Source organism: Morus notabilis, unplaced genomic scaffold, assembly GCF_000414095.1.
Source record: "Morus notabilis unplaced genomic scaffold, ASM41409v2 Scaffold241, whole genome shotgun sequence".
Taxonomy (NCBI): domain Eukaryota; kingdom Viridiplantae; phylum Streptophyta; class Magnoliopsida; order Rosales; family Moraceae; genus Morus; species Morus notabilis.
The window spans coordinates 189,509-202,545 of NW_010358037.1; the positions used below are offsets into that span (position 1 = coordinate 189,509).

The 13,037-nt window shown below is 35.6% G+C and overlaps 2 protein-coding genes across 2 annotated transcripts; both read right to left on the bottom strand.

Annotated features, from left to right (window-relative positions):
• Nucleotides 1-2,160: 2,160 nt before the first annotated feature.
• LOC21403845 (phosphatidylinositol 3,4,5-trisphosphate 3-phosphatase and protein-tyrosine-phosphatase PTEN1) lies at nucleotides 2,161-4,534 on the bottom strand. Its single transcript, XM_010091283.1, has 7 exons — nucleotides 4,253-4,534; nucleotides 3,945-4,121; nucleotides 3,634-3,747; nucleotides 3,334-3,522; nucleotides 2,968-3,204; nucleotides 2,496-2,597; nucleotides 2,161-2,331 (listed from the first exon to the last, which is right to left on the bottom strand). Exons 1-7 carry the CDS (start codon nucleotides 4,532-4,534, stop codon nucleotides 2,161-2,163), a joined length of 1,272 nt encoding a protein of 423 aa, XP_010089585.1.
• A 3,104-nt stretch (nucleotides 4,535-7,638) lies between these two features.
• On the bottom strand, nucleotides 7,639-12,331 carry LOC21403846 (cyclic nucleotide-gated ion channel 2). Its single transcript, XM_024161121.1, has 8 exons — nucleotides 12,028-12,331; nucleotides 11,207-11,894; nucleotides 9,933-10,148; nucleotides 9,499-9,812; nucleotides 9,088-9,199; nucleotides 8,742-8,978; nucleotides 8,393-8,479; nucleotides 7,639-8,192 (listed from the first exon to the last, which is right to left on the bottom strand). The coding sequence occupies exons 1-8, from the start codon at nucleotides 12,066-12,068 to the stop codon at nucleotides 7,707-7,709; spliced, it is 2,181 nt and encodes a 726-aa protein (XP_024016889.1). The 5' UTR covers nucleotides 12,069-12,331; the 3' UTR covers nucleotides 7,639-7,706.
• Nucleotides 12,332-13,037: the final 706 nt, after the last annotated feature.

The window sequence follows — 13,037 nt, forward strand, 5'->3', positions numbered from 1 at the left end:
TATTATAAAATAATAATTATAATATCATATTATAATTATAATATCATATTATTAAAATAATTATAATATTATTATAATATCATATTATATGATAAAATAATAATATTATAGTTATTAATATAATTATGATATTATTTGTTACAATATTATTATTACATTATATTATATTGTATTATATTATTATATTATATTAAGAGTTTGAATTTTAGATTAGGAAAATTGTAAATTTTAAATTTTATTAGGGATATTATGAGTATTATGAAAGTTTTATTAATTGTACTATGTTGATTCTTGTACAATCTAAAAGCTAAAGTTATTTTTAGGTTGTTTCTGATTTTGGCTATAGATTCTTTAAAAATTCTTCAAAAAATACTTTTGAGGAGATTTAATAAACACTTAAATCAGTTTTTGCTACAAGCAGAAATTGATTTTGGGAGCGAAAAGCAATACCAAACCCAGTCAAAATAGTTCAAGTTCTGGTCTACAGGTTTTTTATTTCATTTTATTTTATTTTATTTTTGCTAAAAACTTCTTCTCTACAGGTTGCTAAAGGTACCTACATGATATGTCTTTAAGGGTTTATTAAAAAGAAAAAAAAATTTGATACCTTTATTATTCAAAAACATTTTGAATGTAAATGTATTTTTAATAGTATTAAAAAGGTATATTTTTCATTTCCTTAAATTGATCTTTAGGACATAAAATTTTCATATTACCCTTCTCATGAATTAAATAGAAACTAAAAATTCTAAATTGCTTTTAGTTTTATGTTTTCGTTTTAGTTTTTAAATTTTATAAAATATTTCATATTTTCAAATTTTGATTTTATGTTCCCTCTTGTCCAATTAAGTTCTCGTTTCTACTCCAAAAAAAAAAAAAATTTAAGTTATCGTTTTTTCAGTTTCTGTCGTTTCTATCTGATATTGTTGTTTTAATAATGTCGTTTTCTCAGATTTCAAGTTGTTATCCTGCAATTGTCGTTTTTACAATCATGTCTTTTTTCTTTTTTTTTTTTAAACACAATTGTCAGTCTTACATAACGTCGCTTGATGACTTTGTTGTAGTTTTTCCCCGATGTCTCCTTTTTCCTTTTGTTTGGAGAGCAATTGCACGATGAAACCAACACTTTCCATCATTTACAAGAAGAAACGATAAAAGAAAACCAACCCCTTAAAATACCGGCCTTGCCCCTTTAGAACCTCACATGTCTATTTCCGATCATTTTATAAAAACCATTACCCAAATGAGATTTTAATCATAACAGTTAAAACAAATTCAATTGATAGTCAAAATTAAAAGTTTGAGAGATAATTTGCTAAATTATAATAAAATTAAAGATAAATATGCTAAAAACCTTAAAAATATATTGAGCCTGTTTAGAACTCGTTTCAAAATGATTTTATTTTTTCGTATAAAAATGAAAATATTTTAATCTCAGACATAAATCATTTTTAAAAATGCTTTTGATAGTTTTATCAAGATATTATTTTCAGTATAAAAAAACTTATTAATGTCCCTCTTTCTGCTCGAGAGAAGAGAAAACGAAAATAAAAAATGAAAAATAATTTTTTATTTCTCTCTCATTTTATACTAAACTAAAAAATCGTTTTCATTTTTATTTTTTGTCTTTATTGCGCCAAATGTCATTTTGAAAACGTTCTCATTTTTTTTTTTTTTAAAACGTGAAAAATTAAAACGGGATCAATTCCAAACACGACCATTATTGCTCAAATCTGCTCCTCAACACACCGATAAGCATTATAACGATTTGTCATTCCATTTTAACGCCAGTATAGCTTGATAGCAACTTATTACAACCAGAAAACCAACCAAAGAGAAAATCAAGAAATCAAGAAAAGTTATAAGTACGAATGAAAAGATCATCTTCTGCAAAATGGCCTTAAGTCCTATAATACAAAACTCTGATTCCAAGTGCCTTCCGCACATGGATGCTGCTTAAGCGACAAGACAAATCGGATCTTCGGGCATTATGATGCTGCTTAGGATAGTTAACTTTGTACCGATATTTATGAAAAGACCACTTAGTTACAAGGATTTGTTTAGAGCAAGAGTTGTTAACGGACGAAATTGATTCTCTTTCACAAAAGAGAGGAAAAAAAAAAAATAAGGACAGATATGCAGAGTCTTTTCTTAAAGATTTCATGACCAATCATTGCTAGAATCGTCGTCGTCGTCGACGAACTCGGATGATGGAGTTGTTGAGAATGAGTGCTTTACATTAGCAGGACCAAATAGGAGCTCCAAGCAGAAGGCAGGGCCACATATTGATTTTCCCTTGCTCCCAACTTTATCAAGCTCTCGTACCGTCAGCTGCAAAGAATTCGAGACAAGCACACACAACTTATAAAAAATGAAATAAAAATTCCGTGCATAGACATATTATTTCATAGTTAGGCCAATAAATAATTCAAGAATGGGGAAAAAAAAAAAAAGAAAATAACAAAATCTTCTCCTTAGAAGCATGACTAATGTACCTGTAGGACGCTGCTTTTTATGAAAGCTGTGTTGAAGCAGGCATAGAAAAGACGCCCTCCATTCATTTTTTGGAAAAATATAACACGCACATCTCCTGTAACCTGTCACATTAAACATTTATTCTCCAGTCAGAGAGCTCTAGTACAAACTATATAGGAAACATGTATACTAGGATTTACGAGCCCGTTCAGTAAACAAGTTAAAAGTGACTCGAACCAAAAAGTTCATTTGAACCAGCATTTGGAAGATATTTTTGAGGCTTGGTTCAAACTTTTGATTCGATGTTTTGAACCAAAAAAAACTTGAGAATTCTGATTTTATACAACCCCCCCACACCATTGAACTAAAAGTTCAAACCACATGTTTCAAACTTTTCATTTCAACCACGAAAGTTCAAACACCACATTTCGAACCTATTTATCAAGCGGGCCCTATATTAAGGTAGTTTGAATGTAACTGAGGTGTACTTACTTGTACAGGTTTTTGGAAATGACAGTCAAGGCAGGTCTTATGGTATATCACAGGACTTTCTGTGTCCATTTGAACTACTACATTAGATTTTTTTGCTTCTCGTTTCTTCCCGTCTTTGTCGCTTTGCATGAAAGAGAGATAATAGCGGAGACTGTCAGTTCTCTCGAATCCTTTCTTCACTGATCTGCAGCAACTCCTGAAAACTTCCACTGCTGGACGATACAGCTCACCAGGGATCTGTCGATACGGTTGAAATCAAAGATTTCTTGAGAGTATGAAAATCAGATAAATAGGAAATTTTAGGTGAAAGTGAGAAAAATTCTATTAGCAAAATCTCATAAGAAAACAAATTACCAAAGTGCCTACCTCTTGCATCTCTGACACCACAAAGTAGACTGAATCGATGTTGACTGTGTCGTAAAGCCTAATTCGACGCAATTCTCTGCTACATGGTTGAGGCAATTTTACAATTGAACGTCCATTTGCAGCTCCTCGGAGAAACGAAAGTACACTTTCCCAGTAACCAACATAACGGCGTTGGCTTGGTATTGAAACCTGCCAAGCATCAACGCCATTCAAAACGCCTCAGATGAGCATATTATTGTTTTTGTTGTTATTCCTGTTAATACTTGGTGTCACTTATATACATTTGTTTTTGTCACTTACTCCTTCATTATTAGTGGTCCGTCTATGAGCGTATAATTGAAGAGCTTCCTCCGCAGACATCCCGTTGTAAACAAGGTAGGCACATACCATTAAGCCTGTCCTTCCTTTGCCTGCCTGAAAATGGAAGTGTGTTAAAGAAACTCATTAAGAATTTAATAGTTATAAGATCACAAAAGAAGAGCTCTTGAATAAAAATATGAAGATCTGTCATTCAAGTTCTAGTAAAAGATAAATTTAGGGAAAAAATCGTAAGAAATTTGTAAAGAATGGTCTTAACAAATAAATTAGTGGGAGAGATATGCCAGGAGTACCATGCAGTGTACAACAGCAATGTTTTTTGGATCTGCTGAATGCCATGCGGATACACTTTCACAGAAAGCCTTGATCATTTCGAGCTGCGGGACATGATTATCATCGAAAGGATAATTCTCTACACGGCCATAAAAGAGGGATGGATCGTAACTCTCTTCTATACAAAGATTATAGATCTGCAAAATGCCGTAAAAGAGGCAACATCAATAGAACACGAATGAAATAGTGTAATGCTATATTTTGATAAATAACCATGAGATTTTTAGTAATGTCATAGTGGAGATTTGTGCTGGAAAACTTTGTGCACCTTGTAATGTCCATAGTGTCTCATGTCCAGCACAGACTTAACTTGCCAAAGAGGATTGCGGTACATTGCTCGCATGCGTTGTGCAGGGAAGGACATGGCTAATAAATGATCAGTGATGTATGACATGTCGAGATCATAACCCTGGATGAGCATCCTCCTCCGCTTCCTCGATACCAAGTTGCGAAGGCAAAAGCTTTTGGTGACATAATTGATCAGATGATTTTGTAAACTATGGTATTCGATCTTCCTAGGTTGCTCCTGTTTCGAAAGGCGTATTCCCATTTGAGCGAGATGACAGGATACTCAAAAAGACCCTGTTTAAAGAAAAAATAATAAATAAATAATAAAAAAAAATCTTATGAAACTTGTGTTTTTCACAATTATATATAGGTGATGTATGTAAGTGCATAACATTGAATCTGAGCAACTGAAGTTAGTGTAGGCTTGAACTCAAGTTACAAGGACAGACAATCTCTGTGGAGTGTGGATTTATTCTTGTAAAAAGAAAAAAGAAAAATCCCCAGTAATAGGTCTAATTTATAAAAGAAGAAGGTCCATTAACCACAACATGATCAACCTTGTATACAAACAAGAAATCCTAATAATTCAACTGAGGAGCTAAAGAAACATGCCAAAACTACAAATATAAACAAACAAACCTAATAAATAAGATACTCTTGGATTCCTAACTAATACCATTGATTGGTTATATTTTGAGCTCATTATTCTGCTGCTTTTCTTTCGCAAGACCGGATTATTTCCGAAAAGGGGCACGTAAATACAAGCAGCAAACACAAACCTGACCAAAATTCTAGATGATTGTCATGTCTAAAACATTTCGTTTGAGAAGCAGCCTGAGCTTTTTCGGATCATTAAACTTCTGCAGATTGTACCATTGCACGGACCTTATACAACAAACATGTAAGAGGATATAGATACAACTATCATTTTTCAACTTTTCTCTACACAGCTTAAATTTTTTTATAAAAAAATTAAAAAATAAATTAAAAAATTAAAAAATAAAATTTGGGTTAAGATATTTGACAAATTGGCATAACATGTGCAAGATTATATATCAAATTCCCCAGACATATATACTAACACATACGAATTCAAACAAAACCTCAAGAATATTATCCTGTGAAAGAAAACATTATAAAAACAGCTAATCAATTGATAATTCATGTATCCAAGTTAGTCTTAACTAAATGATCTTCTTTAAAAAGCGTAGTTCTTGATCTTGGAAATTCAAGAACAATCGAAAGGGGTATTGAAAAACATGTACCTGAGCAAGGATGATCAATTGGGGGCGTTGCGTTCTTGGGTGAAAGATCATCAAACTCCCCAATGCGGAAATTGTGGAAGAGATTAAACCCTGGAAATCAGAAATATTGGCTTGGAGATTGAGAGAGAGAGAGAGAGAGAGAGAGGAAGAGAGAGAATGGAAAAGGAAATGAGGTGTTTTTTGGGGAGGAAAATGGTGGTTACAAGAATGGAGATTTTAGGAGGAAAAATGGCCGAGAACTTAGGCTGAGCTATGCATGGAAAGCAGTCAATATATAGTAGTCTTATTTAGATACGCCTTTGTTTGGAAGACAGTTCCTAAGTATTGGCGGGAGCTCGGGATTTTCCTTCTATAACTGAATTCCTTAGGCATTGTTTGGCTGCACCTCTTTCTTTTAACGCTTTTTTTCTTTCTCTTTCTCTTTTTTTTTTTTTTTTTTTTTTTTTTTTTTTTTTTTTTTTTTTGAATGTTCGGGTTATCCGGTCGCTTTTGCAAGTCACTAGATTGTACTGGTGGAACTAATCGTCTCTTAAGTGTCTTTGTATATGAAGGTCAATATTAGTGTGTGCATTTTTTAAATTTAAAATATAAATTAGCTATTTCAAAAAAAAAAAGATTATCCACACACAAATAACAAAAAAAACTTTTTTTGCTGAAAAAGAAAAACACTCTAGGGTTTTGGTGGTCGAGAAGGAAGCTTTAATGGATGTAGAGTTCTACGCAGTGATAGACCTAGAATTTTTTTGTTGGCCTGAGAGCAATATAAGACAAATAAATAATTTTTATTAAATGAAAGTATAATTTATATTTCAATTATTGAGTTGGGATATAATTATAAATTTTCTTATAAAATTAACACAAAAAGAAATATTTTAGTTAATTGAATGGTGCACAATTATAAATTTTCTTATAAACATAAACAAAGTTGAATTTCTTATAAATTTTAATGATAAAAATCGAATTTTTAAAGTTAACTCGGGGCACATGCCCCCATTTACTACTATGTGGCTTTGTCACAAATTTTTATGGTAAACTACAAAAAAAAAAAAAAAAAAAAAAAAAAAAAAAAATTTTTTTAAAAAAAAAAAAAAAAAAAAAAAAAAAAAAAAAAAAAAAAAACTTTTATCAGTAGAACATAATCCTAAACCGTCATCACATTTTAATCATATTTGATTAAGAGAAATATGATCATCTGATAAAATTTGATGAGGATTAGACGATTACTCTACCATGAAAGGGACTTTATAAATTAATTTTTAAGAAAAAAAAACGAAGAGAAACTGATAAAGGCATAATAATTTTTGCAAGAAATACACGATCATCTTAGACTTTATTTTCAAAGGTATTTCTTCCATCATGATTTTGGTCATTTCACGAAATTCATTGCATATAAGGCTGTATAAAGTTCAAAGCAACATTAGATTTTAAATAGATTTAGTTTTATACAACATGCGGGGGGGAAGTAAGCGGCATTTCCTCACCTCTAAAGGCATTTGATGTTTCTTTTAGGAAATAATAATAATAATAATAATAATAATAATATAATAATAATGATTGAAATATAAAATTATAATAATATGGTTTGGTAACTCAGTATTGTATTAAAACAACATCCAATATTTTTGTAGACAACATATTAAACCAGGCCTGATAAAGTACAAATAAGTCGTTCATATGTTGCAACTTTTACAATCAGATTACCATGGATCTACAACGAGACCGATAAAGTTTGTAGTGCACCGCCATGCTGCTGCTATTATTTGCTAACGACAATATGCTTAGCAAGCCCATGTCTCGTCGTTTACTCGTCAAGAGGAAATGAACGGAACGAAACGATACTCAAATCTGTTGCACTAAACGACGGAAAGTTGTGAAGTCCGAAACATAAAACGACAAAAAAGACAATTCAGCAAAACTCAACACAATGGGAATAATTGATTCTCATTATTATACTGCGAAAGAAAACAAGATGAAAGGCAAATCTCATGACTCAAATGTTGTTTTCCTCTTTTTTACATGAATGGCAACACCAATAATAAGAAGAAGAATTTGGCTGGTTTTTTTTTTTTTTTTTTTTTTTGATATTTTTCTTTCATTGAGCCATGGCTTGGAAAGAAAGAAGAAATGAATCTTCGAAATGGGATTCTTTTTTTTTTCCCCCCCTGTTTTTTACTCAAGATGGTCGTGAGGCTTGATTGACATGAACATGGCAGCATATTGCATGAGCCTACGCTCAGTGCTTCCACTCTCGGCGACAGGAATCACCGGACCTCTGGTCCTAGTCCTGTACCGACGCCACGCGAGCTGTATATTTACGGACGCCCATGTCCGCCAATTGGAGGAGTAGTATCTGGCGGTTCTCTTGAGCCTTTCGTTGTTGAACTTGTAGCGGAAGTGGTCGGTGATGTACTTGAGATCCTCCGAGTTTAGGCCGAACGCCTCGGTCGTCTCGACGCAGACGAAGGTGGCAGAGGAGGGCGGCAGGCGGTCGAGGAAGGGGCGGCGGAGGCACCACGAGAGAAGCTCGTCACCGAGGAATCCGCCGGGCTCCAGCACGCTCGTCGCCACCATGCCTTTGCTGAGGTTTTGGTTGCGCCTTATGCGTCCCCGGACGATGAACACCATTCTTGGAACTGGATCTCCTTCTCGGATTATCTGATGATGTTTTTGTGTTAGGGACATGATGTGGTTTAGTAGGACTAACTTACTAGTAAACAGTGATTCGTTATTCGTGTCTCTCCAATAACATTGTACTATAGTTACATAATTATGTAACATTTTTTATTGACATGATACTTTTTTACCTCATATGACATAATTGTTAAGGAACGTGAGTCAAATCTGACTTTTAGTACCTTTTCATCCTTGGTGAAGACTAAAGGTTTGACTCTATCGCATATGTTGTCAAGGATGAGATCGTCCAAGTTGTGGAACAGAGGAACCTGCAAAAACAGAGTTGATGGTTTGAGAAAATTTTTAATGAAGGACCACTTGAAATAATCTTGTTTTAATTTCTTAGGCCTCCTTTGTTTTACAATTTAAGTTTTCAATTCGAATTGAGAAGTGACTTTATATAAGAGTAAATACTATAACACAAAAAATTGAATTTAAATTTTTGTGTGAAAAAACACTGTAGCAAAAATTTAAATTGTGATTCGAATCGGTGAAACAAACTAGGCGTTAGGTTGTGACAAGATAAGGTACCTTTTTAATGAGGTCAAGGCATAAATAGCGCTTGATGTCTCTTCGGAGGCCTTCTGGCAAGTCTTTGAGCATTTCCATTTCGTCTTCTCCACCCAGGGCCGCCCATTTTTGGCGCTCGTAATGCCGGACTCTTTGTCTCAGACGAGACGGAAGCTGTCGCCGCTTCATCCACCACTCCATGTCTCGGCATCTCAGCTGCAATTTCCTCTTCTTCGCCATGACAGCATGCAAAAATACCTTTTTTTTTTTTTTTTTGTACATGGTATAGCCGCACTATTAGACTTGTTGTCAAGAAAACAAGGTAAACTAACGGAGCTTAATTAATGTTGAGAGTAACAAATTTTACCTGGATGTTTCCTATCAATAGTGTGAAGAGCATCAATCCAGCTAGGACAATGCATATGCTGAAAATCACTTCCAGCCAGTGACTTGTGGGCTCAAGATCATTGCCAAATGTGCTGAAAATTTTGGCACAACGAAAGTGTTAAGAATTGAACACCTTAATTGTATATTACCAAGAGTAATAAAATAACAGAAGATTTGAACGACTAGAGTTGTAAAATTTCTCAGGAGTTTCCAATTACTACGAGACTTCTCAAAACTCAAACAACATGTAGAGAACAAGCCACAAAAAAGGCTAAATCAAGCTTTCAAGATCAAAGTTTTGTATAAATTTCTCTCTTTCTTTTTTTCTTACAGAGAAATTCCAACTAAAATATGGATTTTCAATTAGGAGGGCTAGGCAAATCCAATATACCTGAGAGTCATCAAACCCCAAAAGATGGGATATAGAGTCTTGACAGCTACTGAATTGCTAGATATGACCGGGAGAGCCCACTTATAAATCCCATAATTGTAGGTCCCGTTGACATCAAGGCAAAGCGGCTTTCTGACCACTGTTGCGTTGCCGCCGCACGGATTGCCAAACGTGCCGGTCGGTAAAAGAAACTGGTAACATACTTCCTCTCTGCAAGCCAAAGATAGGTTGCAGTTCATGTTTCTCTCACAATGTGTCCGGAGACATGAAGCCACTCGTTGTATTGCAAGAACATACCAACAACCCCCAGCAACCTACGTCAAAAAAAAACAAAAAAACAAAAAAAAACAACAACGATATGTAATTATTTGTTAAAGTCTTATGGTACGAAATCAATAAAGTTTATCTAAAAGTATTATGTTTGTTAGGCTTACATGAGAGGCTATAAAGTAGGCAATAAGGTTGAGACCAAAACCCCACCAAATAGTACCAAAAATGTACCCCGTGACCTTTTGCATGCTTCTCATTAGGCAAATGCTATGGTAGACTTTCGGGAGGAATTGGAACAAAAAAATGAGCAGAAGAATTGTCATTATCAGCTTAATCTTCTCTTCTCTGATCAACTTTGGTAGTACTAGCCAAAACACAGCCTGCAACAAGAGAAGCAAAAACTTGTATTAATAATTAGCAAAAAAAATTTAACCAGATGACTCGTGAAAGCCACCTTGGAGAAGTAGTCATGAAAATGATCATGTGACTTAATTGTGTAATCAATTACAGCAACCATTTTTGGCTTAAACATTAACTATTGAAAACAATATGAGCCTTGTTTATTATACCAAATTGGTAATGAGAAAAATTGAGTGCTTCATTTGACCCTCACATGCAACACAAAAACGCAAGAGAGAGAGAGAGAGAGAGAGAGAACATTGATGGTAATGTATCACCTTTATGGCCCGGGCAAGGCATATTGTCATATATTGTTGCTTAATTTCTTCGTTACTCTAAATGTCAATAAATACCTCAGAAAAAGGCCAGAATGTCCCTTTCAATTGACGGACAACTATCATGATGTCGAAACTTACATATGTACATGGAGGTTTTATTTTTATAGGAAAATTCACTGCAGGCTTTCTATTCCAGTTAGGTCTAAAGGGTTTTAGTTAGGGTAATTCTTCTGTTCTGGATAATTGTGCCTTTAAAAGATTTGAACTTTGCATAAAATTTTTTATCTTCATCCTTGGACGTAATTCACTTCAACTTTGACCACCATACAAGAACACCACAAGCAAAAAGGAAAAGGAAGGAAAAAAAAAAAAGTGTAGCCCTGCACACAAAAATTTCTTTAAAGTTAACAACAATGTTTTTTTTTTTTTGATAATAAAAATTGAATCGGATTCATATAAACCCGTTCCTACACACAATTTTTTAAGAAACTAGTGCAGTTGGCCTTCGCCAATCATTACAAGGGAGTGTTAAATCATTGCGGAAACTCATGGGTAAAATAGTAATTTTGCACTTTCATGACGTCACAGCAGGAGTTCAATAATAGATACTGGATCCCAAGAAATACGCAGTAACAGAATCAAAAGCAACCTAACAAACAAAATTAATTACAGCGCATGAACAAGATTTCCCACTCGTTATTATACACTCAGTTACTCGGTGGTGTCAAACGACAAGAAAAAAAAAAAGAAAAAAGACTGACCTGAGGAACAGGAAGTATGACGAAGGCGTCGAACCAGAAGCCTTTGAAGGACCTGACATAGTGGGAGGCGATGGCACGTGCGTCCCACACGAGCTTTCCACAGCCGACGACGAGCGAGTCACGTGACACGTAGGCCAAGCGGAACTGCAGCCAGAGGTGGCAGAGGTGCACGGCGTCGACGCACGTGCGCAGCACCGTCACGACGGCGGCGAGTGCGCCGTCCATGTAGAGGCAGGGAGCGCCGCCTCTGCCGATGGAGAGCGCGTAGAAGAAGAGCGGGTCGACCGCCAGCGCCATCCCACGCGCCAGCAGGAACGCCCGGTTCCACCTGTGCACGCGCTTGCTCCGCGGGTCGATCACCCGTCCGAACGCCCCAGCCGGAGGCCGCTGCTGCTTTTTGGCGGCGACAAAGAGGTCCTTCTTGAGGTCGGTTCGGGAGCTTATTGGGATCAGGGACGTGCCGGCGCAGGCCTCCCACTGCGGCTGGTGCCCCGCCCGATCGCAGCTGGTCGAGTGGAACGCGGGCACCCCAACCTGCGTGCACGCGTAGCATTCCCCTGCCGGGCTTGATACCGTGGCACTGATGTCATGATCAGCCGCCGCCGCGATATTCTTATTGTTGTTGTTGCTGCTGCTGCTGCTGCTGTAATCATTTTTGAAGTTATGACTGCACAGTGTTCCTATCCACCTGCAGCAATATTATAGTTTACACAATATTTAATTAACTCATGTTGAAAATATATTACAAGTGCAACATAATTGGTATACATATATATTATATATATGTATGTATGTATATATAAGTGTGTGTAGACTCAGACCTTGAGAGGGAAGAGAGAAGGGGGTTGGAGTGGGAGGGCATGGCTGAGGGAGGAGAGAAACCATGGGAGAGAGGAATATTGAGGAAAGAGAGAGAGAGAGAGAGAGAGTTTTTGATGCAATGATAAGAATTGGGGTGGGAGCTATACTAGCGTATAATAAGGATAATAGAGGAGAGGAGAGAAGGAATAAGGGTAGTAAAATTTCAAGAGTGAAGCTAGCTAGGTAGAGATGGGGACGTGGAGGTGTTTGTCTGTCAGGAAATGCACATGTAAGAGAGAGACAGAGGAAGGAGAGGTGTGGGAGAGAGAGAGAGAGAGAGTAAGTGTGTGTTGTATCTATACATAATGAATTTTTTTTTTTTAAATGTATATATGAATGTATTTATGTGTTGACGAAGAAGAATACCGTCTCACGGAAACGTCCCGTAGCTTGGCGGGCGGGGGCCAGCGGTGGGGTCTGATCACGCATGATCATCAGCGTTGTCTATTACTGCACTTGCGCAGCCGGGGTTGATGGGGCCCACTCTCTGGTGATCAAGTGACGATTAACCACTTCCACCCTTTAGCCGTACCCCTTTTGGACCACTAGTTACCGATCTTTTGTTCCCTTCGTCCGCTTCTAGTTTTGCCCCGTCACTTTATGACATGTTCTTTTAGAGTGTGATTTGAGTGTAATTTTTAAATTAAATTTGAGTTATAATTTGAGTTAAAATTATAATTTAAATTTGTGTTTGATTGTGTGCATTTGAGTTATGATTTGAGATAAGAATCTTTTTGAATTTGTGTTTGAGTGAGTCAAAACTTGAATTTGTATTTAGATAGTATTTTAATAAAAAATCAATGGTGATAAAAAATTTTAATAGGGTATATAGATGGGGTTTTATTCATCTTTTCGTTGTCAACGCATAGAAAAAAAATCATTTCAATCAGGATTAAAACGAAAAAGTTATAATATTTTTAAAAATAGAAAAAATAATGTTCATTAATTTGAGTTCGAGTTTCTGAACTCG